General features: G+C 32.5%; 3 protein-coding genes, 1 long non-coding RNA gene and 2 pseudogenes across 4 annotated transcripts in view; all 6 read right to left on the minus strand.

Annotated features, from left to right (window-relative positions):
• Nucleotides 1–26,502, minus strand: part of LOC149877115 (E3 ubiquitin-protein ligase HECTD1-like) — a 189,035-nt gene that overhangs the window by 61,716 nt on the left and 100,817 nt on the right. The window lies entirely within an intron of this gene.
• On the minus strand, nt 775–2,610 carry LOC149877119 (uncharacterized; annotated as a pseudogene).
• On the minus strand, nt 4,124–5,066 carry LOC149877120 (uncharacterized; annotated as a pseudogene).
• On the minus strand, nt 15,699–17,186 carry LOC149877121 (uncharacterized). Its single transcript, XR_016448393.1, has 2 exons — nt 16,940–17,186; nt 15,699–16,269 (listed from the first exon to the last, which is right to left on the minus strand). It is a non-coding gene; the product is annotated as an uncharacterized LOC149877121 (long non-coding RNA).
• LOC149877122 (uncharacterized) lies at nt 18,488–19,940 on the minus strand. The gene is made up of 2 exons (XM_090074509.1): nt 19,152–19,940; nt 18,488–18,496 (listed from the first exon to the last, which is right to left on the minus strand). Exons 1-2 carry the CDS (start codon nt 19,938–19,940, stop codon nt 18,488–18,490), a joined length of 798 nt encoding a protein of 265 aa, XP_089930635.1.
• On the minus strand, nt 24,184–25,970 carry LOC149877123 (uncharacterized). Its single transcript, XM_090074510.1, has 2 exons — nt 25,727–25,970; nt 24,184–25,439 (listed from the first exon to the last, which is right to left on the minus strand). Exons 1-2 carry the CDS (start codon nt 25,968–25,970, stop codon nt 24,184–24,186), a joined length of 1,500 nt encoding a protein of 499 aa, XP_089930636.1.

The following is a 26,502-nucleotide window of genomic DNA, read 5'->3' on the forward strand; positions in this document are numbered from 1 at the left end:
TTGATTTTGCGTCCGAAAATATTTGTATTCGATGAAATTAATATTTAGAACGCAAGTTACATTTTACAAATAAATGGATAAAGCGTAGGGGTATTCAAAAAAAGTAAATTTTCAAATCTAAAAAACCATACCCCCTGAATTTGAGGCAAATGTATAAAAAATGAACTTCAAAAAGTTTGAGCGCTATCGGATCACTTTTGACCCCCCCTCCTTCCCCCCCCCCCCCCCCCTCAAGCTAATAATTTAGGGGAAAAATGACCAAATAGTGGTCATTTTTGGGCGTCTTGAGGGAGGGGCTTTTTTTTTTTTTTTTTTCAAATTTTTTTTTTTCTGTTATATGTATATAGGCCTATATTTTTGTTTAAAAATATATGGTTTTTTTTTTACTTCTCAAAAATCTATGTTTGGTGGTATTGAAAATCATGAGAATTAGTATTTTTGTAGTTAGGTTAGGTTTATATGTATATATATATATATATATATATATATATATATATATATATAACCAAATTAATAAGCCTTGTGTGTATATATATATACACACACAGGGTCTCATGACTATTCCCAAGACATGCTGGAGGGGGCAACCAACTTCACTTTGCCAGAAAGAATGAACAGTGATTGGTTGTGACCTCAGCAATGTCGTTTATCTATATTAAAAAAACTATTATTTATCTATATTGAAAATTCAAAATGAGCAAGAATAAATAAAAAGATAAATTTCTATTCAAGTTTTTATAACAGAAAAAACATTTGAAAATTTAATAATCAAGTTTAAATCTTTATCTTTTTCCGCATCACACCAAGCCCATCATTAAACTTAGTCTTTGAAATTGTACCGGATTTTTGTTCTGGTGATCTGAATACAGATCGAAATTTGTCCACAGTGAGAAATCTGTTGTGCTTTTCAGTTTCATCAGAATATCTATGAATATACTGCCCCATCATACCTATTGACCGTTCTGAATGGTCATTAACAAAAATCAAAGTTTAAGCATATTTTTGAAAACTCTTGAAGCATGACTGAGTATGCCAATTGTTTGGTGGAAGTGAGAGCCAGTCTTGAACTTGTTGCTTATCAAACCCAATCATGTCAAAAATCAGGTAAGAAAAGACATCAACCAAGGCAGACAAGGCTAGTGGTTTTTTCCCAATATTTGTATTCATTTTATAAATTTCCTTGATATCTTACTTTACTTTATTCTCAGGTTTATAAAGTCAAAGCTAGGCATATCAAATAACAGAGTTGCTACTCGTCATCTAGCAAAGCTAGAGGTATCATTGTTGAATCCAAATACCAGCAATGTTTATACTGAGACTCTAATACAGCATCGACAGCTAATTGGTTTGTACATACCTTCTTGTACAGATGCATTTGATGTATGGCTGTAATGTCAAGAAAAGGAGCTTTGATGACATCCTCAGATTGTAGATACCATTTTGCATAAAAGCAAACAATAAATTCTGTAATAAGCTTAATTTCAATTTTCAGTTTATCATTTTCCTGAACAAATCTAAGTTGATTGGATAAAAGCCGAAGCTTTAGATAATAAATTGCTTTTCCTAAAAATCTTGCACAATGAATAGCACCAGTTTTTCTTACTTTATATGTTATAGGGGATAAGTAAGTGACAACTAATTCTGCAAGCTCACTTCTATCATCTCATAATACCTGGTTTACCAACGTATGCTTTGCAAAATGTTAATGACTTCATAGCTGCCTTCTTTAAAAGACTGCTTTTAACCTTATTCCAATCAAACCGTAACAGTAGAACTGAATTATAGTTAAAATTAAGTTCTTAAAAAATATTTTTTAGCTTTTTGAAAAGAGGATTATCAGGTCCATTAGTTTCTTCATTAGTCACTAATTTCCAAAAGTGAAGCATTCTTAATTCAGTCACATGATGCCTACAAGCTATTTGGAGGAGATATTTATCCAGTTCTTTAGATATTCTGGAAACTGATCCTTTATTCGTCCCAATGTTGGATGATGTTGTATCAAAGCTTATTCCTCTAGTTTTTGACGTAAGTTGATACTCCTTAATTAAGTTCATTACACCTAAGAACTGATCTTCACCAGTGGATTACGCTAGTGGAGGTACTCCAAGTAGGTAAGTCTCTCCATTAATGTTAACTAAAACAGCCATTCTATCCCTCTTTAATATTTTTCCTTTGTTTAGCTCAAACAAGGTCTTGCCATCAAAATGAATTATATATGGATATGGAGATGCGTCTATGGCTGCTTTAACATCTTCTTTTGAAATGGTTGCCATGTTATCATTTTCTTTTTTCATTTTTCTATATGTGGTAGACTGACTGCTTTTAATTTCTTTAAGATCAACACCTGATTGATATAGAATTGCATTTGTTACCTTCTGTAAAACATTAGGTGATATATCACAGGCTGTAGCAGTAAGCGAAACATTACCAGCAAAAATATCTTTTGGAATTTTTGCAATTACTGTGTCTGGGTTTTCAGAGACTTCTATATGATACCAATCACCTGGATCGAAATCAGACTCAATTGAAGAATCATCGCTTAGAATTGTGTCTATAAGTTCAACGTTGGGTACATCATCTCTCAAAATCTTAGGCTGTGAACGATTTTTCTTCCTGATGCTTTCTTTTGCCTAATTTACATAAAAATTGTAGTTTCAGTTTTTTAATTTTAGAATTAGTGGAAAAGAGAATTAATAGAAGTTGAACCAGAGATAAAGAAGTTAATTAAAAGCAATGAATACCTTTTTTCTATACTTAATATCCTCTGAACCAATAACAAACTTGTTTCACCTTCCTGATCTTCAAGAAATTTTTAGATCTTCAATCTTGTCTAAACGCTACTAGCTCTAAAATTTCTTTAGAGCTAGTAGCGTTTTCCCCGAAGTCTTGTTTAAGGACTTGGCAATAAAAAAACGCACTGTAATCATCTTTTTATTTTTTTACTTTTGCATCATTACATCATCTTTTTAACTAGTTGTTTCTGCATCATTACATCATCTTTATACTTTGTTATAACAACAAAGATTTGCTTAAGGCTTAGAATTAGGAAAATCTTTTGATAACTTTTGAAGTTCTCTTACCTTGTTATTTCCCAGTTTCTGAATAATTTCCATTGCTTTCAAACGTTTGCCTAAAAGTAACAAATTAGAATGGAAAACTGTACCCATCTACAACTTCAACAAGTTTTAAATTTACAAAAGAAATATACTGCTCTAATAATTTTCTGTTTTAACGTACATATTTATTATCTTCATTTCTGAAAATCTATCGTTTTTTTCCGCTCAGGCATCTTTCAGCCTTAACTTCTTATCACAACATTTTTACTTTTTGATTTTTTCCTACTCTGACAAATTTTTATTTTAACATTTTATTTTTACACATCGGCGTTGGCGTTTCGGTTCTAAACGATACTGTTCTATTTGATCTTAAAACTCAAAATAGAACTTTCAATTTTCAACTATCGTTCAAAATTTGAACTTGCGATCCTGTACGGTTTACTTTAAGCTGTTACTAGTTAAAATCATAAGATTATAATATTAAAATCTAAAGTCTAATTGTTCAATCATTTTTCAAGGGTCTCAAGGTGTGATTTAGATTACTTTAAGCTCTCATCTGGAAAGGATTCACTAAACATGTCTTACTTATCAGGGTTGGAAAAAACCCGGGTTTTTTTTAAAAAACCCAGCCCAGTGGGTTTTTTGGGTTTTTTTGGGTTTTTTTAAAAATAGCTTTTTTTGCTTAAAAAATGAAAGACATAATACCTGTTTTGCATTCAAACTATCTTTATACATTTAATTTTTTCAAAATAATAATTAAAAACACATGGTAATAGTTATATTTATTTATTGAAAAAAGCTTTTATAAGGAAAATTTAATAAATTGAAGAACTGTAAATAAAATTCTTCTTACATAATTTTACTTTGTTTGATTATTACAATAATTTTCAATTCTTGTCAGCTTTTCAGATGTTTTTGAAAAATTTTCAGTTAAACACTTCCTCTGGGATCATCAAGAATAAACTAAAACAAATATAAATTACACTTAAATAATAGAAATAGAATTTTTTTCAGAATTTAGATGGTTATTCTGAAGTTAAAAACGATCTTTCCTACTACTTACCTACTTATTGATCAGATTCGATATCATCACAGGAACTGCTGTCAGCTGCTGAGCTATTGTGAAATAATTTGTAAATCTTCACAAGTTTCATTGCCTTATCTGCACCAAGACGATTACTGATCTTTGACCAGACAAATCCAAAGGTCGAAAACCATGTCTCAATTGAGGCTGAGCTAGCAGGACAGGAGTGTAGAGAAGCTAGAAAGCTGCAGAAATTGGCAGAAACTTCTTTATCCCTGATTTGACATCTAATAACCTTTCCTTTCATGATGTTCCACCATTCTGATGGAGAGATAACCTTCAGTGATTCTGAGAAGATTTGCTTGGCGAACACCTCCCTGTCCTTCAAGTTAAACTTGTATAGTAAACACAAGAAATCAGGGTTCCTGTCCTCTAACCATTGTTCTGCAATGTTTTCATTATCATTATCAATGAAGCTTTTGTAATCATCTACATAGCAATGGTCAGTTATATAGGCCAAAATATGAAAGGGTTGTACAGCATCTTAATATCTCTTCTTTCTTGCATTATAGTATATGGATAGCTCTTCATCCTTTATCAATGAATACCAGATATGAAATGCGTCAGAGAGATGACAAGAATCACTCTGCATCTTGTCTAAGGCAATCCCCTATTTTTTTATTTCACTAAGAATATATTCTCAATTATTCTTCCAATATTGGCTGGAAAATCTTCAATCTTCTCTCCATAGATCTCCACGTAGAAGTTATAAATTTTTTGGTATGTCTCAATGCAGGCAACTTGAGAGTTCCAGCGTGTTTCATTTGGTAGCTGAGGCATACATTCACCTTTTTCCTTTAACAAACCATGGACCATATGCACATTTCTAAAATATTTCTGAACTTCCACAACCTGTTTTAGAATTGTTGAAAAAGAATTGCAAATGTCTTTCTGTAGCAAAGTTATATAGTGTGCATTACAGCCATATGTTAACATAACAGGATACTTTTGTTTGATCAGCTCTTTCATTTTTTTCATCTTAGCTTCATTGTCAGTGCAGACAGCAAATACAAACTTATTATAATCATTTTTTATGCTAACTATAGCTTCATTGATAATTTTGAAGCAGTATTCTGCAGTTTTTTTTTCTGATTCTGAGTCAACTATGTTGTACAGATAACTCTTTTTTCCATCATAAAATGAGTGAGCAATTATTGGGTCATTCTGAATACTAGACCATCCATTTTGACAAGTTACCAACGTGTCTTTGGTTTCCAGTTCGTTCTTTATCCCAGCTGACAGATCATCATAGACTTCATTTAATAGATCTCCACCCAGTTTCTTTCGGCTTGGTGGGACACACCCAGGACGAAGAAGAGAGCAAAGTTTCTGAAACTCACAATTTTCCACTGAATTAAAAGACATGTTAGAGCTGAAAAAAAAACCGGGCAACTTGCATGTCTATGGCATCTTTCTGATCATTTGATGTTCTAACTACAAAGTTATGGAAGTTACTACTTTTAAACCTTTTTTCTGGTGTGGAGTGGACATAATAGATCCTTCGGAAATTGAAGTATCTGACTCATTTGACAAGAGGCTAATATTGCTCATTGAGCTTCCAGGTCTTGGTTCTTGTTCATCAATGTCCTTCTTTCTCTCTTTACACTTCTCCAAATGAATACGAACTCTTTCAGTTTTTCCACTAATCTTCTCTGAACAATGGTCACACTGAACACTATTTTTGTCCCCTTCTATCTCACTGACCTCCTTCCACTCCCATCCTTTCTTCCTTCCACTTCTGAATGGCATTCTTATAAAGATTTTTTTCTGAAAAATACACATTGCATCGAAATATGCAAGTTAAATATACTTAAAGCTACACAAATAATAATACTGTTTGAATAAAAGTTTCTTGAGTAATTTGTAAGATAGAACACAAGCCTGACTTTGATATGGTTGATGAAAGCCACTGAGATCACTGAAAGTATATTGTAAAAAATACTAAAACTATTTTTTCAGAAATATTTCAAAAAAATCATGCCTTTCAAAAATTTTGATTCTTATTAAATACTATATTCTGATCATATCCATATCCTCTTTTCAATAATAATTACCTTTTAATTAGTCATAATTATGTTTAAATGTTTTCTAAAATAAATAAATCACAGAAAAAAACCAAGCAAAAAGAATCCTTTAGATAAAATATTATTTTAAAAAAACCTAAAAAAACCCGAGTTTTTTTGGGTTTTTTTAACTGGGTTTTTTTGGGTGGGTTTTTTTGGGTGGGTTTTTTAATGCCAACCCTGTTACTTATTGTGATCTTTCAGTTCATTGGTTTTTCTTAGAGTCTTCTTCTTTTTCTTCCCAGGTGTTTTTGCCTGCGAGGCCTTATTCTGGCTGGTGCTCTTAATGGGGTAGCAAATTCATCCTCTTAATTCACTTCCAATAGTTGTGTTCGACTCAGATTTGCTTAACTGCCTGCTCAGCGCAAAGTGAATGATAAAGCCTTAGCCTCATCAGCAATGCTTTCTATTCCTCTTGTGCGGCAATCCGTCATCAAAGCCATATTCTCATTTTTTCATCTCATAGTTTAGACAAAAAAGTATCTTCATAATTCTGGGATCCAAGTTAAGTCTCGTTTCTGATTGACTGACAGTGATAGATAAAAAACTTTTTCCCAGTGACGTTTATGAGTTCAGTTACAGTTTCACCTACTTTAGTTTTATTGCTTTTTGATTTATTGCATCAACAAAACTTTAAAATTCACAAGAAATAAATATTAAAAGAAATGCATGCGTCATTTTGCATAGTTTTGGTTGAAAAACATTTCACAAATCCGAGGAAAAAAAGAGCGAGTAAAAAAAACTTCTAATATTTCTAATATTGTATTACTCATAAAATACCTCATGTCATTACCACCGTGAAAAACCAATTTTTACAGTAAGCAATAGCCAAAGTCGTAAGTAACCGACCGCTTCACGATCTTGATCGAGTACAGTCGTGTTTTTGCAAACGATTTTGAAACTGAAAATCGAACTCGTGATTCGAATAATCGTAAGAACCGCATTTTTGATCGATTTCGACTTATCGTTATGTAAAAGCTAATTCTAACATTTTACGATTTGAAATTTTCTCGTCTGAAGTTTTCATTTGTATGAAATTTTTCTGTTCAGACTGTAGTAATCCAACAAACAAGATGGAGATTAATCTCTCCAAATCATCAATGGTGCCATAGCTTGTTCATTAAATGACTGCATCGATAAGAATTGCCTGTTCCGGTGCCGATGTCAAAAATTGTTTAAGTGTTTCTTTTGACTTTAAATCTAAAAAATATAAAGGTCAATTTTAAAACAAAATCATTCTAGAATGTTAGTAAAGAGCTTATTCTCTATTTAACGGTATAATCAATCCAAAACGCAGTTGATCCAAACCTTGATACTTCGTCATATTCGTATTTGTAATTATCCACTTTGTCTCAGATGTTAATAATTTTTCATAAGATTTGATTATTCATTTTAATAACTTTTGATAAGAAAACGAATGAGCGAATAAAAAATAGTTAACTGTATGAGTTTAGGTAATTGGATAAGTCTAAATATTATTAGAAAAAACAAATTAAAGTTCACTTTATATTTTTAAATTGAGCTTTAAGATATATTGAAAAACATTTAAAGATGCTTTTTTGCTGCTGAGCCCTCCATAATGAGGGAAGCATCAGAATACTCCCTCTGCAGTTGAAAATATTTTCTTGTTATGATGATTTTTGTTATATTTTACAGCGAAACTGAATGAAATAGGAATGCAAAATATTAGAATCTCCTACCAGGATTCGAAATTAATGTATATTGCATATTCCTATAAATAATAATCATTTCATTTACTACGGAAAAAACATTTTATGAAATGAAAATAATTTGATAATCTACAAAAGTTTTAATACTTTTTTCTTCCGTAAAATTCGTTATGTAAAGTTATATTATATTTAGAGCGGTCATTAAGAAGACTTGATGACCGTTTATTCGATTTTCGCCTGCTTCTTTTGTCGGTTCCTCTGCAATCTTCGATGCTCTGTATAATCAGTTATACTTAGTTTCGCAAATTGTTTTCAAAATACTCTGCATAGTTTTTACTGAAACGATCAATTTCTGATATCAACGCAGTATAAAGTAACACGGACCTACGTCCGTAACTATGGACCTGATGTATTAGAGTCTAGGAAAAGCTCGTGGCTTTTTTCAGTAAAATTTAGCTGGGTTTTTTTTGGAAGGTTAAAATGAATTTATTTAAATGTTACATTATTAACATATGCTGTATTATAATCGAATTTTTTGGGCAGAAGTATGATGCCATCAGTCATGAACTTTTGTGGATTCTGGTTGAAAAACTGAACCAAGTGGTTTTCAGAAGCCTCTTTTGAAATCAGCTTAATTTTAATAGGCGAATTCTGCAGAGATTGGAATAGGTATTAGTTAGAGGGAGTTGTGTCTGGACAGTGAATTCAACAAAATTTTTCATTTCAAATGTTAATGCAGTTTATTAGGTTTTTCACTCTCAATTCATGAGGAAGCTATACATCAAACGTCTTTTTTGTAGCCAGCTCTCTGTAAATGGTTCAAAACAGTTTTATGGTAATGCCTAGCTCAATACCAATATCGCCACTTCTGATATGCTTAACTTTTTAAACAATTTTCTTCACTAGCCTGCCAAAGTTCATTCTTTTGTCGAAATAATGTTGAGAAATATGGCTCAAATTTTTGTTTTATTTCTCCATTTTCAAATGCAAACAACTTTGGGGAAAATTTTAATATACAGACATGTAAAGTGACATTCCAACTCTCACCTTTTTCTACCAAGGCTTAGTGGTGTTGCCAGGATCTGTTTCGTGCAATTGGCGCCGCTTGTCGGCAAAAAAGCTACGAAGTTTTTCCAGAACCAATCCATTCAGCTGTCATGCAACTGCTGATGTAAATAAATCGTTCACCGAAAAAAGTAAAGTAAACATTTTAATCATTTAAATTTTTAGGAAAGATTTGAAACTTACATAAAAAGAATTTTAATGATTCTTAACCAACCTTACCTTAAACATTTACGAAAACTTTGCATTTCACTGATCTTAACTCTACTAATTAAGTATCGGGGTTTAGTTTTCGGTATTTAACAGATATTTACAAATAAATTAGCAACTTCTTTATCAGCCATTTAGGAAAAATTAAATTTTCTAAAATTTGTTAAAATAGAACTCCTAATGCATTTAAAATAGTATTTTTTTTGGCATGACAAGTATATATTAATACATAACTTTGTCTTTTAAAATCTAATACACAAAGCCCAAAGTTTGTATGTGTGTATGTGTTTATGAGCGTATGTGTGTGTATGTAGGTGTGTTCTTTATACAAATCCAAAGTTTTGATTCGATCCACATCAAATTTTGCACACAAATCTAGTTTTTCCCCGGAAAAGTTTTAGGTCAAGTTTAGACCACCCCGGACTCCATATTTAGGGTGCTTATGGCATTAAGTAAGTTCCAGCCGCCTCCAAACACTACTTGCCCCGGCGAGGAGATGATTACGGAGCTAATAATTTTAATAGTATTTACCAGTGAAAACAAAATAATTGCAAATATGTTAGCGGTTTTTTTGAAAATTTCTGAGGGATAATTTTGGAAAAGTAAAGTTTTATAATTAATAGCTAGAAAACCCGGCGCATTGCACTGGGTACTCCAGCTAGTTTATTATAGAAATAGGTTTTAACTGTTTTAAACTAATAGCAGTTCAATGTCTTGAAGGGTTGAATGGTTTTATCGGTTTTAGTTGAATAAATGCCAGCAATGGACAATAACAAAAACTATAAATCAAATGTCGCTATCTTAGTTTTTATTACCATCTTCTAGTGGAAAATCTGGTAAACCATGTGGATAAGTGTGGAAGTAAAAAATAGTATCAAAAATGTAAAATATTATAACTAAAATTGCAAAAGCTCAAATCCTATTTAATTTTAGCAATACCAAGTGAGTACGCTGTTAAAAAGGTTTTTCAGAAAGATGCCATAGAAAACACACTCGCAGCCTCCTCTTGCGTTAAAGTATCACTTCTAACTGTCTCGGAATCAGCAGGGTACTTTTGGATAAGCCTAAAGATGGAGTGCAACCTCCAGTGCTGTGGAAAGTTGAGAAATTGCTAACAGTACAAGCAATACTCAATGATCAGAACGATTGGATTTACGCACAGCAAAAAAAGACACCCTAGTGAATGAGCAAATAGCTTATCGGCGAAAAAAACAAGCATCTAATATAGTTTGAGCGAGTGTAACTTTAAAAAGTCATAAAATACCCAATATCTTTATTAAAGAGGGTGTATAAAACAACCAACATGGTTTCTTTAAATTTTTAAAGAAGCAAATAGTTCCTTGGATCAATTAGACGTTTAAAGAAACTGGTATCACTTTCCAACAAGAGGGAGCCATATCTATTACCGCAAACGTAGTTCCAGAATGGTGCAAAGACAAAATGGCAGGATTCTAGGTAAAGGATTTATGGTCTCCCTCTTCAATAGGATTTCTCTCAATTGATTGGATTTAAACTTATTGGATTTGAATCCAGTGAATTTTGCTTTTAGGAGTATTTTGGAAAGCGATGCATGCTCATCCTCTCGCCAAAGTATAACTTGGCTAAAAGGTAAATTAAGGCATTGGTGGGACAAAACATCATCAAGGATCCGTGCTTCATGTAATTAGGTTTATGAAAGATTAAGGCATGTGGTAAAATCTAAAGGAGATTACATCGAAAAATAACTTGTCTTTTTTTTTTTTCGTAATTATGGAGGTTTTCGAATTATAGAGGTTCGAATTTTAGAAAGTTAAACAAAAGAGTTTCTTAAGCGCATTTCACATTGGCTTTACTTTTAGTCGAATTACGAAGGTTTTCGAATTAAGGAGATTCGAATTAGAGATATTGCAATGTATAACTATGTACTTTATTTATGAAAAAAAATTAAATCGTGTTTTTTTAATTTTGTAAAGTTATTTGAATAAAAGTTTGACTACCTTTGTCCAATCGCTCTGTAAGTGGTGTATTCTAAATAATTTTATTTGTTTTACAAAATGAAGTTTTACGAGCGAGATTAGTTTTTGTAAGTTTTAAAGGAAATTTTAAAGTCATTTTGTCACAGGAACTTAAATTTGTTTTGTTGAATACATAGAGATACTGTTAACACATTACAAGTGGGGCGGGTAAAAATACCTAATTTGCGGACTGCTGTCTATTAGTGGGTCGAGTATTTTTACCCGTTTGAATGAATTTACTTTAAAAGCGGCAAAAAGTAATTTTACTCGATTGGTTTACTTATGAAACTGATAAGACTAGCTCGTACTTTTTTGTTTAGACTCTTCAGACTCTTCAACGTAATTTCTTTAACATTTGTTTATATAATAAAGATAATGAAAAAATCATCAATTTTGTTATGTTATTGTTTACATTCCGATTGCTCATAATTTATATGCATAGACTAAGCAATCTCTAATCGTTTTCTCTTTTATTTAAACATTAATTAAGGAATGTTAAACGGATATTTTAAAAATATTTCAGACAGTTTTTATTGAGCTTTTGACGATCGAACATCTTTTTTTAAATATTTTTTTATTACAAAAATTTTTGTCGCAAAAAATGGATTTTGATAGTGGTAGTGACAGTGAAGTTTACGCAGACAATTTATAGCAAATTGCAAGTGATGCCGATATTGCAGAAGTTGAAAGCGAGTGTGAAAGTGATGAGGACTTTTTTCATCCTAGAAGACGTAGGACTTTACCCATACCGCCAAGCGATTCTGAAGAAAGTGAGAATGAAGAAGTGGAGTGGTCAGAATATGACAATCCTCCAGTTATAGAACAATTTTTAGGACAAAGTGGCGTTGTTGTGATGCCAAGTGATTCAAAAAGTGTAGCTGAAGTTGTTCAACTTTTTATAGGAGATGATTTATTCGATTACATGGCCGAAGAAACTAATCGTTACCATCTACAAAATATTGACAGGTTTAAGGACAGAGCAAAAAGTATAAAATGGAAAGACATTTCTACGGTAGAATTAAAAAAATTTTTGGGATTACTTCTTCTTATGGGCAAAGTTCGCAAAGATACCAGGGATGAATATTGGTCAACAGAAAGAGCAATTGCAACCCCAATTTTTGCGGAAGTAACGAGTCTTGATCGTTTTCGCCAAATATGGTATTCTTGGCATTTTTCCAACAATTCAAACAATCAAAATGAAAGAGACCGGCTTAGAAAAAGTCGTCCAATTATAGAATATCTCTTACCCAAATTTGAGAATGTTTATAAGCCGCAACGAGAATTATCATTAGACGAAAGTATTATGCCGTGGCGAGGTCGATTATCATTCAAAGTGTAAAACGCATCTAAAATCCACATATATGGGCTGCCCATACGAATGGTCTGTGAAGCAAAGAGTGAATATATTTGAAATTTCAAAATATATGCTGGTGATGGCAGTCGTCTCAAGAGACAGTTCTGCAACTTTTGCGGCCATACGAAAACTTGTGGCACCATGTCTACATGGACAATTACTATAATAGTGTCAAAACAAGCGATGTCTTGTTGCAAAACAAATTTCGAAGCTGCGGTACGATACGCAAGAATAGAGGCCTTCCTGAATGCCTAAAAAATGCAAATTTAAAAAAAGGCTAATCCATGTTGGCAATCAAAAAGATCCGTAAGAATGATAACAATTCATTCCGCAAGAATTGTCGAAAGTGCAAATGTTGGCTGGAATACCAAGCAGAAAATTTGGAAGCCGATATGTGTTGTCGATTACAATAAGTATATGAAAAGTGACGACCGCGCTGACCAAAACTTGTCATATTACTCAATCATAAGGCGCACAAAAAAATGGACAAAGAGGACAGTCATGTTCATGCTAAATGGCGCTCTATTTAATGCATTCAGAGTATTCAAAACTTTAAATAACAACTCAAAAAAAAGTTATAAAAACTTTCTACTCGATGTTGCCAAAGATTAGATAAGTGGTAAAGCTATTGATAATTCGGATGATCCAGTACCAAGTACGTCTGCATCTACACCTACAAGAAGTGATTTACCACATAGACTATTGGATGCCAAAAAACATAAAATTGTGAAAATAGTTACAATTGGTGGCCTAAAAAAGCACCCTCAAAAACAATGCCGGGTCTGTGCTACACATTAAAAAAAAAGTTTAACGTGCTTTATGTGCGAGTTTTGCAAAGTGCTTCTTCATAAAGGAGAATGTTTTTTTAAGTACCACACAGTACAAAAATATTAGTTTTAAATAAGTTAATTAGTTTAAAAAACAATTTTTAGAAATTCATTTGTTTATATAAATTGTAAATATTTTAAAACAATATATTATATTATTATAAAAAATTGTTGCAGTTTTATTAATTTTAATTAAAACATGTTTTTGTATACATCGGTTCATCTATTTTATGAACCGCATATTAGATTTCAAACGCGTAGTTTTATGCGAATTTTTGCCCGCTACGCACACCTGTTTAGTCTATTTCGCTACCCACTTACAAAGTGTTAATAAAATTTTCTTTTTTATTGTTTTGTAATTCGTTGGTTTGACAAGGTTCCAACTGATCGCGTTGGTTTGACAAGGTTCTAACTGATCCGCGAGTAGTTTTGATAGCCATTCCAGACGATTTTTTTATAATTCAAATAAACATATACAATTTATATCCTTGTATAGAGCTTGACTTGACTTAAATAATGAGGGGTCATTCGGCCTTTGAAGTTAAGCGGATCTAAAGTTATTGAACTTTTTGTAGTGCAAAAATTGATGATTTTTTGACGAAAGGTAAAGGGCTTAAGTATGGAAAATTTGCAATTTTATGGCACCGAAAAAGAGAATATTTTTGGATCATATTGACTTTTGAATAACTTTTGAACCGTTATTACATTTGACTTGATATTTTCCATATTGATTCAACAACTATAAAACAACAAAATACCAACAACAAAAAAATTTTAATTCTGTTGGGATTGCCCAGAATCGTTTATTTTACAGACTGTGGGTTTTAACTTATTTACTTAGTTTTGGTGTCATATTGACTCTTGAATAACTTTTAAACCATTATTACATTTGACTTTAAATTTTTTATAGTGATCCAACAACTATAAGCAAATAAAATACCACAATTTTTATTTTAATCTGTGCGGACTGCCCAAGTTCATCTATTTTACGCAAAACGCGAAGTAAGAATTATTTTGTTCTATCTTCCATTTTAAAAGTTGGGAGAAAATGAGTTATTAATTTTAGTTAGTAATAATAACTTTTAAAATACGCATTATTTTATAATTTTTTTTTCAAATAATTTGCTTAAACATAAATTATTTAAAGCAAAAGTTATTATTTCTTTAAAAATTAAAGCTAAAACTTTAAACATTTTTTACTTTTAGAATAAATCAAAAACTTTCTCCCAACGTTAAAACTTGGAGATAGAATAAAACGATTCTTACGTCGCGAAAATCAAAACAAAAAACGTCATAAAATATGCGAAGGAATATATATATATATATATATATATATATATATATATATATATATATATATATATATATATATATATATATATATATATATATATATATATATATATATATATATATATATATATATATATATATATATATATATATATACACAAATCCTTAGAATCTATTCTTCAAGAAAACATAAATAAATACTTGTTATAAAAAGAGGAAAGACTAAACTTGCAATTTCCACCTGGACACTTTAAAAAAAAACTTTTTTTTTTAAAAAAAATTAACCTTGAAGTTTTGAAACGCTAAGAACTAAAAACTTATGTATAAATGTTAAAACACATTCCATTAGATTCCTCATCCCTTTTTTAATATATACGGAAAGTTTTATAAAAATTGGATGTGTTTTGGTACTAAGGAATCCTAACCTCCAAAAGCTTCGTTTTAAAAAAACGTTCCCGATTCGAGCTTTTTTCTTAAAAGTGGTCTTAAGATATGGATAAAATTTAAATGAAGCCATATAATCTATAGTACTTTCTATATTTGGCTGGAAAGAGGTTGAGTAACACTAATTGATTCAAAAAACCTCAAGGTGTTTGCTTAAGCATACAAAAAGATATAAGAGAGTAAAGTTCATGAAAGTTTCGTGTTTTTTGTCAAACGTCAAATGTTTTTCGTTGAGCCGTGGAATCGCTTGTTTTGAGTAAATCAATGTTAAAAATTATTATGTTCCTACCATCAAAAATTATAAAAATCCATCGATAATAATATTTACTCATGATAACATAAGCATTTACTATAAGTATTACTATTTTTTATAAAAAAATGTTTCACTCTTCATAGAAAAATGAATACCCCAAAAATGCAGTTAGAACTTTGTCATAGTGAAATAATCATATTCTCACCATGACAAGTTTCTAACTGCTGTTTAACGGTAGTTAGAAACATGTTAGTTATTTTGAAATTTTGTGACTGAGGCAGTTAGTTACTTTAAATTTTGTAACTGAAACAATAATATGATAAAAAGCTAATTTTTATAAATTAGATTATTGTTTCAGTCACAAAACAAGGTTACAACATTTTGCTTACTCATTTTTTTTTTTTTGTACTACATTTTTTGGTACATTTTAAAACCATTACATTAAGTACAACCCTTAAAGGTTTTATAGGGGAAGAACGACTCGATAGTAATCTCTGTCCTCGAGAGGCGTAAACGGAAATGCAGCTTTAATATCTTTTTTTTTTAAGTCTGCAAGTTCCTTTGTACAATTTTGAATCTTTGGTTTTACATTCAAAACAGTGGAAGTTGATGGACTTGTTACTGCATTCTTTCTGTTAGTTTTTTCATTGAACTTGACATACGCACAGTTCATAGGTCCATTGCGATCATGGCTAGATTTAAAATGTATAATGTGAGATATTTAAGTAAATATTAGAACAGCAATGTTAGAAAAAGAAACTGAATTGTAATTAAATAGCTTTCCTGTTACTGAATAATCCTTGAAGTCATGTGTTTCATTTGAATGATACGACAAGGATTTTTTCTGTTAACTTGTTTCAACATCCTTATCAATCCAATCGGACTATAAAAATCAGTTTTCCACATGAGCTTTTCAATTTCGCTATGGGCATAATCCACCTCCTGGACGAATGAATGACCTGAAGGGAATATTTCATAGTGATTGAGTTAATGTTAGGATTGTCTCTTAAAAAATGTAACACAGCATTTGATAATAAACTATTCCAATTTTAAGGAACGCAGGAGTAACACAAAGTAATTAAGCCCCTTAAGTCGTTTTCCTCTGCCACATCACTTAAAATTTTGCAAAAGGCACTGGCAAGAGCATTGCCGCTTCTTCCCACCATTGATTCAGTCTATAATGCACAGTATACTTTTTTGGTTGTTGAAAAATAAGTAGTCAAATTATACACGCTTTGCTTTCTCAGATAAAAGAGGGAACTAATTTTTGCATCCGGAGTCAATATAACATTTTGAAGGTCAAAAAGTAAAACCGGAACATTTTTATCTTTTTTTCCTTTAGCACGTATATCTCTCTTTTTTTTTAAAAAAAACTTGATGTCTTTCAAAGTCTTCTCTCAATTTTTCAGACATAGTATCAGTGTTTTCAGCAACTTTAAACTTCTCACAAAGGTTGCATCTATCCTTTTTGGGAATGTGAAAACCAAGATTGAATTTGGTGGAGAAAACATGGTAGTACATAGATTTTTTTACTGGCTCAACATTTTCGTTTATACATTTCTCTTTGTAAAGATTACACATTTTTGAAATATTAAGGTGTGACTCAAGATATTCTCTATTGGTACTTACACGACAATATGTCTCGACTGTTGGAAAAGATTTTATGTGATCCCTAGTTGGTGCATGTTTTAGTGGACTGTGCGGTGTACGTTTGCCTTTCATGATTTTACCTCGTAAATCTTGTGCAGGAGTAATTGTTTTAACATATTTGACGTTGTGAGCTGTGTAAACTAGCTTTTGTGAAATCAACTGTGTAGTAAGATAAAATGTTTTTCAAACTCTGACTTTTTCTTCTTTTACATGAAAAAAATATCTATTGACGTAATTCCTTTTTAAAAAAATTTGTTTTTCAGCGTGTCATCAGTTTTTATTTGTATTTTCACTACAATTGTTTTCCTCGTGGTTTCTCTTTAACTACGCAGCCTGGTTTTTATTACTGCTACAAAAACGTGTTATTACAAGTTGTTTAAATTTTAATATTACTGATATCTTTGATTTAACAAGTTAAAATAAGCTACTTTGTAATCACGTTTTAAAAATTTTTTTTTTTTATTTTCAAATAATAGCATAATGGCATTTTATTCTACTTTCAGACCAATTTTTTTATATGATTTTTGTTGGGTATAAAATTCTCTATCACAATAGTTAGTTAATAAAAACCAGCAAGAGATTATGAAGTTATTGTTAGTTAGAACCTTGTCAAACTAAATATTAGTTAAATAAAGTTATAGATAGAACTTTGGCACTTTAGCAGTTTGGTTGTTTTGCGCTATATCGCTGTAAATTTCAGTTTATTTTGTTCATCATGATTTAAATAGCCTAATAAAATGATTAAGTCAATTTTGGCAAAAATGTCAGTTAGAACCTTGTCAAACCAACGCACAGTGGAGTATTTATACGAAAAAGTTGATCAAAAGTCGATTTTCAAAATTTTATCAAATTCTGTTTTCATTGGTGCATTGTTAAACCTTAATAAAGGTTACATCCTTAATTGGTCATTTCGGTTACCCATCTCCCTCCCACCTTATTGGGGCAGCTTTAAAAGTCGAGTAATTGTGGTAATGAATTCAATTGTTTTTCAACGTTCCTGTTGACGAGCATTATTACAAATCGTTTTTTGAGTTTGTGGTTAGTGACAAATTTTAAAAATCACAATGGATATTGAAAAAGAAGGTAAGCTCATACTTTTGGTATATTTATTTTCTCTATTTTATATGTTACTGTCACATTTCTCATCAATTATATTTGATGTAAAAAATTTAACGTTTTTTTTTATATACACGATATTAAAAAGTGTTTTTGAATATCAATTAAGCCTTATTAAGCTACGAGCTTGTGCTTCACATGAAGCTTAGATATTCTATTTACCATTAAAAAAAAAAAAAGTTGCGCATGTACGCGCCCTAAGATTTTTTTAATTTTTTTTAGTCAATAAGGCAAAAACATTTTTTTTGTGATTAAAACTTTAATTTTATTTAATTCATATTTTTATTGTAGAATCTCAAGCTATCACAATAGAGATGACTAGACGACCACTTTAGGAAGACTTGGAGCAAAGTTCCGAGAAAAAAATTGACGACAAATTCGTGTTTTTATTAGAACACCTTAAAAACATAACTAAATACCCTGCAAATGAAGAAAGTGCACTAAAAACCATTTTTTCACCTTTTAAGTTCTAATTTAAACAAAAATGGGAAGACGCTAGCCGTAAAAGAGAGCGTTTTTTAAAAAATAACAAACAATGGCTCAATACCACCATAGCTCTACCAACTTGGACGATGACAATACCCGGCCGACCGTCAAAAGAATTTTGTGAATGGAATTCACCAACGAGAAGGCGAAAAACAAGGGTTTTAAGGGAACATATGCCTTGTGAGCAGTTGATGTATGCTGCTCAAATGAGTCAGGTGCTGCACGGAACAGTGACGCGTCTAACGTTATAAAGGAAATTTTATTTACACCAACAAAATATATAAGGAATAGGCGGTTCTGGCTCATGAACACTTTTCCATAGTTAAGGATGGTAACGTTGATGCGATGAGTTAACTTTTCTTCAAAAAATATGTTATCTTGAGGGATGAGGTACCCCTAAAGATCTAATTCTTATCATTCAAAAAATTTCTTACCTTTTTCAAACCTCAGCGATAGGTCGTGTTTTGTAGTGACCGATGGCAAGTGTGTGAATTCCGTCATCTAAGATAATTCTTTTGTCGTCGTTAGCGCTGAGTGCGACTTTGTTAATTTCTTCAGTGTAAACGTCGTGAAGATGAGATCGGAAAACGTTCATGGTTGCAAGTTGTTCATTTCCGTTCATTAAGCAGTCTTTAAAATGTTGATGCCTTATTTTCTTTTCAACGACTTTCTTTTTGACCCCTTTGCATTTTTTGTGTTCATCTTTAGTGATTTTGTAAGAGTAGAGCTTTGGTCTAAGTCCAACAAACTCTTTAATTTGTTTACCAGCAGCCTCATCTTTGAACATGCCAATAACCTTTTTATTTAAGCCTACTTTGAAACCAACGTTTTCAATGGCAGGATGGTCTTTAGGAAATTCGCTTGTGTCAAATTTGGCTTCAACATCGTCAGCAATGTCTTTGTAAAAATCTTCTGTTTCAATTTCAAAAAAGAGCGAGTCAGTGTCGGTCATGAGCAGCTTGGCTTTATCACCATATTTAGGCTTGATGTAGTCGTAATAGAATTCATACATGAGAGTTTTGCTGATGTCGAGGATGCACATTCCTAAAAAAACGGGTTTGTCATAAGTGACTTGTGTTTTCTTGATATGAATCGCGGCTAGGTTTTCATCAAAAATGACGTGTCGTTCATATCGAGTTTGTTTAGTTAATTTTAAGACTTCTTTTCTTGTAGTGACAAATTTAATATCAACATGTTTTTCGATGTTTTCCATAGTTTTCCCAAAGACGGCATTGTTCATGAGTTTAAAAAATTCTTTTTCAGATTCGTTTCGACCTGGTTCTGCTCTCTTTTGGGTGTTGCCATCGATGTACGATTTCATCCAAGGTTCTTCTCTAAAGGTGATTCCTCGATGAATTTTGGTGATGACTAATCCCATTCGTTCATACAGTTTTAAGTTTTCATGATGAACGACGTATTTTTCTTTGTTGTTTAAATTTGGAACGAGTTTGGCTACTTTTCCAATGGTTAATCTTTCAGGAGCCAAAGGGTAGTCGTTGTGTAAATCGTGAAGCTCTTCAGGGTAATCTAAATCGACTTCAAGTATGCATGGCATGCTGCGCCAATTGTTGAGTTCATCTTCAGTCATCCATTTGAATCCTCTAACAGGAAGAGGTTGACTCATAGCCCATCCGTAAAGATTGTTAGCGTCTAAATACATGAGGAATTTTGAGGGTTCTGAAGGTTTATAATCTTTACCCATGTATTTGTCATTAGCAGTTCCATATCTATTGGAGATCATGCTGATTCCGCCACGTACACCTTTTTTTATCATAATGAGCATATCAATATCGGTTAGAAGTTCTATCACGACTTCAGTTTTCTTTAACATAGCGTCCCAAGCCAAACCAGGAGAGGTGTAATACCAAGCAGGATCAAGATCGTAATTTAGCATGCAAGCGTTTCTGAAATTTTCAATAGCGTCTTCTAGAATTAAGACATCAGACACGTTATAAATTTCTAGGTAATCTCTAAATGTTTTGCATCCAAATACTTTCCAAACGTTTTTCGCATGCGTGTATTCTTCATCAGTGATGTCTTTATCGTCTAGTCTGGAATAAAAGTCTTCTTTTGGAGGCAATTGCGTTTCAGTTAATTTTTCAATCGATTTCATCCATTCGTAAGGGAAAATACCTTTTTTTCTTATCAAGTCGAACTTTTCCTTTTCAGGATAATATTCCCTAGCGTTTATGCATTGTTCATCGGTTAGATTTTTAGAGAGTTTGTCTAAAGTGTCAGACATGAACCTATAGCTGTCAAGAAACCTCAGTTCTCTTAATACTTCTTTTGGTTCGCCTTTCTTATCGACAGTGTCTCTCAGTTTGATTTTTTTAGAGAAGCTAATATATTTCTCATCATTGTTTGGTATGCAATTGAGCTTTCCACCTAATTTTTTAATAAACAAATGACTGTCATAGGCGGACAAGCAATGTATAAATACGGGAATAAATTTTGGAATTCGATATTTTTTATTGCAAGCATCATGAGCAGCACCACGGTACTTTCCAGTCAAATGACAGTGATTCCACACTTTGTCGCCATTAAGATCTTTTTTGCAAATGTGACATTTGGTTTCAGCTTCAAACTTCTTTTTATCCACATCAGTCTTTATTGGCTTATTCTTTCATTCTTTTTGCAGTGAATCAATCTTATCGAAAATCTTTTTAGAGTCTTCTTCAAGACTGGTGATAAACTTTTGAGCCACATCATCCTCTTCGCTTTCTGCTGTGTACTTGACTGGTTTTTCTTTATAAATGGTTTCGTCAAAGCATTTGATATGGTAGCTGAACGAGCATGGAACATGCTTTTGATATTGTTTGGTGTATGACTGTTTTAAGTCAGGGGTGCAAGTGTTGATGGGTTTGATGAAACTTTCAAAGTCAGCAGTTACCACAAACGGAACTCTCATGGTCTTGTTATAGTTTTTAAACTGAACAGTTGTTCCTTTTTCAGGAAGATCGATTCTCATTGGAGCGTTATCATAGCAGTATTCTTGATGGATTTGAAGCTTTTCTTCTTGGTTGAAACCTTGCATACAATTTCTGCAAAAGTATTGTTTATGTTGATGTTTTGATGCTGAAGAACGAGCAAACCGACTGAAATTTTTAATAAGGCAATAATGGCTGTTGTCTTCGTTTGAAATATACAACAAATCAACACAGTGCTTTCGATCATGAAATTTGGATATTTGCATAGGTTGAGGTTTATTCATTTCGTAGTGAAAGACGTTCACGCTGATGTCAGGATTATTCACTTCAAACTTTTCGATTTGAGTTGTCTTTACAGGAAATTCCATTCCATTCCAATTAAGCTCTTTAGATTTTTCAATCAACTCATTATCAATTCTTTCGTTGTTTTTATTTTTCATGTTAAGAGCTCTGGTGACAGACCATTTAAAGCATTCATTGTCCTTGTTTACCATGTTGATGATGGCTTTTTTACTTTCCAACTCGGGAGACAGCTTCATGTAGGAATAGCCTCTGAAAGGTTCATAATCAGCAAAGATAATATCCATTCTTAAAATCTTAGACAAGACGCAATTGGATCCCATCTTGTTGTAATTAGCACTACTTTCCAAGATTTTTTCTTCCATTTCAGTCATGAGCGCTCTCACATCATCACCCTCCAATAATCTTTTCGTGTTGGATGAAAAGTTAGCTGTCTGAGTAGTTTCCTCACCAGTCAAGATGCTTACGCGAGTCATTTCACAGACAAGAGTCATTCTCACCTTTGTGTTGATTTCTCCTTGCATGGTCTGAATAACAGACTCTCTCACCAAGTTTAAGAAAGAAACAATGTCTTGATAACGAGAAGACGGCTCGTATGGAAACAGTCTGGTGGAGCGCTCTGCTGAATGCTTAGTCATATTAAACTTTACTGTAAAAGGTTTTGATGCGGGATGTTTATACACTGTTTTTAATACAAGTGACTTGATAGACTTTATCTTTTCATCGATTTGTTCCACTGATTCACTTACCTTCTTCTTGACTACTTCAGGAACGTAGGGTTCTATCCATTCTTTAATATCATTAAACTTAGTTGTAACATATGACGTCACACTTTTTGCAACTGCCGTCAGACTTGAAAAAAATGAAGGTCTCTGTGGAATGACTGGTTTTGGCATAATAACAGGTGTTAAATCTGAAACAGGCGCATCAAGGATGTGAATTGGTCTTTGCAAATGAATTGGTTTCGGAGCAATAGGAGGTTTCACAACAGCAGGTCTTGGTGGAATGATCGCTGGTTTCGGAGCAGGTAACGGTCGTGCCTCAGTCGTTCGTCTACGAGTAGCATGCTGCAAAGCTGTTATAAGTTCCTCCTTTCTCATTTTATAGTACCCTTTTATTTTTTGCTCTTTAGCAATTTCTTTTAATTCTTTCACCGTTTTGTTTTCCATTTTTATATAGTAAGATTTTTATTTATATCATTTTCAAATTTTTAAATTCAATATTGAATTTAAAAACTTCTCGCGCTAAAAATCTCATATTTGTATCCATCATCTACTTTTCCATTTCGTCTCGCAAAGTACTGCCAGCCATGTCCCGTCTTTTTCTTCGATTCATAAGCAGACTTGTATTCTACCACATCACCAGTATCAACATGAGTTATTCTCAAACCTAAAGGATTATTTCTAATTAAACCAAGTCTCGCATATTTAGGATCAAAAGGTTTCTTTTCTTTTTTCTCATTTTTTCTAGGTCTTCCAACAGGCTTCACCTCTTTCGAGTTTTCCAAAAATGCATCTTTACTAATCAAGTTGTTTTCAACCGCAAGCATCATGAGCAACATTTTATTGTCAGACGTTTTGGAAACACCGTTTTCTTTCAGTAATTTTTTCAAAAGCTTTCTTGTGTAAGACATCTTTTATTATGCTAAGATTTTATTTAAATCAAATTCGATTTTTTCATTTCTAACATCTGAAGAATCTTAAAAATTCAAAGAATTTTCATGGATACAAAGTATTTTAAAGTTTTCATACACAATGTCTTTGGAACCGAGTGAATGATTTAAAATCGCGCTTTTTAGATTTCCAGAAATCTTTTTTTTCTCCTCGAAATCGCAATCCAAATCAAGCACATACTTGTCAATCATTCTTAGCTTTTCTTCTTTAGCCAAACTTTTCCAAGTGCTGAGATGCTCTTTGATTTTCTTTTCCATTCGTGAATATTCTGTCTCACCACTCCATACAAGTCGGTAAAGCTTGTCTCTCTCTTCATCACTATACTCTTTTGGAATATTAAAATCTCCGTTTTCAGTGACGTAAACAGATTCACGAAAAACACCTGTTTTTCCAAATGCAAGAAGCTCAAGATGTCTTTTTTTATTTGCGTCAGTCTCTTTTATACTACATTCTAGAAAAAACGGAAAAAACTGTTTCATTTTATTCTTCTTGTAACCGATTTAATCCATTTTGGATTTTTTTCGGTCTACCCACAGGTCGCTCTTACTTCACGTCTTTAATCCATTCTTTTTTATCAATCAAGTTGTTTTCAACCGCAAGCATCATGAGCGACATTTTATTGTTTGACGTTTTAGAAATTCCGTTTTCTTTCAGTAATTTTTTCAAATCCTTTTTCGTATATCTCATTTTTTTTATTAAAAAAATATTATTTTGAAGGGCATCAATAAACAATATTCATTCTGCTTCCATCTGATTTAAGCCTGAGCAATTTATCGGAAATGAGGACAGCAAAGGCTTGAGTGTTTGCAGGAACGTTTGCATTAAATGTAGCTTTTATTTGCACATCTATCACTGAAGTTTTTAACCTCTCAGCCTGCTTGCTTACATCAAAAACAAAAAGAGGACAAATGTATCTATAATTCAAGGCAGACAAATTAGGCTGAGCTATAATTTCGTTTGTCCCATAAAGTCTATTGTCAAACTTAGAGGCGTCTCTATAAGCTCTTGAGTATTTGTTGTTATTAAAGTCTAAATTGTAATCAACAGCAGGATACCTTTCACTGTTTAAGGTGACATACATGTTTTTCAAGTCGCAGTGATCAAAGACTGAAGGATTTAATTCTTGACTTCCAGATTTATTGGTTTGGAATCCAACAATGACATACCTCGGTCTTTCACTAGCAGATCTTGCGCTTAACCTCCAACTAAAGTTGTTTGATACAGAAACAGCGATGGTATCACATTGTCTAGATCTGAACGAAAATGGAACATCTACTTTTGATTCAATGATTTTGTAAAGATTGTTGCTACTCGCGACAGAGGGTGTGACATGAAGCATAAACAAAGACAATTTAGTCAAATCCACTTTTCCTGCAGCTGTTGCAGCTGATCTAAAAATAGCGTCACTATCGCTCTTTCTCACAAGAGCAAGTGTATGCTTAAATCCATATAGCACTTTATCGTAATCGTCGCAAAATCCAAAAATGTGCTTTAAAGGAATGCAGAACGAAAACGTTCCTTTTTCTTCAGTCTGTGCAATGATGTAACTTTGTCTTTGCTTAAATCCAGTGTTGTTGACAAGATCTGCTAAAGCTGTTATATCCCTTTGCCACAGCTGGTTCATACCCTCTGAAATTTGGAACTCTACTGGATATTTGAGGTATCCAATCATGGTGGTAGCTTGTCCAGGTTCGTAAATGGTCTCCACCTCTTGATTCGACAACTGATAAGAAATCTGACTGAACATGTGCATGATACCGTTGTTAACCAAAGTAACGACGTCTGCATCAGCGTAAGAAGTTCCATCCGCTTTTAAAAGCCTTCCTTCAACCAAAATGTACGCCTCAGATGGAAGCGTGAACAAATCTTGCGGTTCAATATTGATTCTTATTTCTCCATCAACGTTTAGATTCTTATTCACTGGTTCGTATTCATGAAACTCAAATCTCTCAATTTCTTCATCAACAATAATCTCTTCTGTGAAATTTAAAACATCGGAATTTGCCATTTTTATACATCAAAGAAAAAAAATTTAACTCATGCAATCAAAAGCCCATTTCCCTTTTTTACCAGGTCTTGTATTCTAATCGCTTTGTTCTTCGACAATCCTGATCCAAGCATAGAATATTCATCTATAATCGGGGCTGCTCTGTTAACAATGCTTGAAATAATTTCTTTGCTTTTAAGGCTGAGATCATTCTTTGCAGCTTCATGTGGTTTTGGAGTTCCAGTCTTGGAATACAATTTCTCAATGGTCTTTTTACCTTTATCAATAGCTACATCTCTAGCAGTGGAAATGGCTGTAGAAGCTAGCTCTTTTCCTGCAGATTTAGTAGCCATGATTGCTTCTCTTCCCAGTTCGGTTTTTGCAATTTTATTAGCTAAAGTAGATGCTGCTCTTGAAGCGCTTGAAGATGCTGCTCTTCTCAAGAAATTCTTTAGCGTGTCAATTATCCCACTTCCACCCACAATATGCTTCTTAACATATCTATTTCTATAAACGATCATTTTTTATTTCCAAGATTTTTTTATTTCATATCGATATACGCGATCATAGCCTTGTACTCGTCTTTATTAATCCTATTCTGCCTCAACAGCTCATCGCAAATGGAAACAGCTACATTTCTTGACTTTTTATTTCCAGCATGCCATGCAGCGATACTCAAGTTGAGATTTTCCACAAGAGCATTTGGATCGCTCGGAAGAATAATCACACCATTACCTTTTTTAACTTTGGTTTCACTTTTAAATTTATCCCAAATAGGCTTTATAATCGTACCGTATTTTTCAGATCTCGAAGCTTTTGGTTTGTTTGGATTTACATCAGATTCAATTGCTTTAGTTTTAATAAGTATATCTTCATAATTTTTAAGATCGTCATCAGTGTACTTGTTTTTATCAGGTTTCGACCTTGAAATTAACTCCCAAAGTCCTCTTGTTCCATTATACTTTTCTCCATCAACAATGACGTCGTTTTCATCGATGGTTACTTCTTCTTTACCGATATGCAATTTTACACCTTCTGCATGAATTCCAAACA

Source organism: Hydra viridissima, unplaced genomic scaffold (genome assembly GCF_058129835.1).
Source record: "Hydra viridissima isolate aposymbiotic clone 2 unplaced genomic scaffold, HvirCarnegie_v1 scaffold_17, whole genome shotgun sequence".
Taxonomy (NCBI): Eukaryota; Metazoa; Cnidaria; class Hydrozoa; order Anthoathecata; family Hydridae; genus Hydra; species Hydra viridissima.

What these genes read in the sequence shown, in the direction of transcription:
- LOC149877122 (XM_090074509.1), bottom strand. Translation starts at nt 19,940, where the DNA reads ATGGGATTAGTCATCACCAAAATTCATCGAGGAATCACCTTTAGAGAA.
- LOC149877123 (XM_090074510.1), bottom strand. Translation starts at nt 25,970, where the DNA reads ATGATCGTTTATAGAAATAGATATGTTAAGAAGCATATTGTGGGTGGA. An exon ending in AGATGTAGCTATTGATAAAG is followed by an intron (nt 25,440 to 25,726) that starts GTAAAAAGACCA and finishes TAAATTTCACAG; the next exon opens with AAGAGATTATTGTTGATGAA.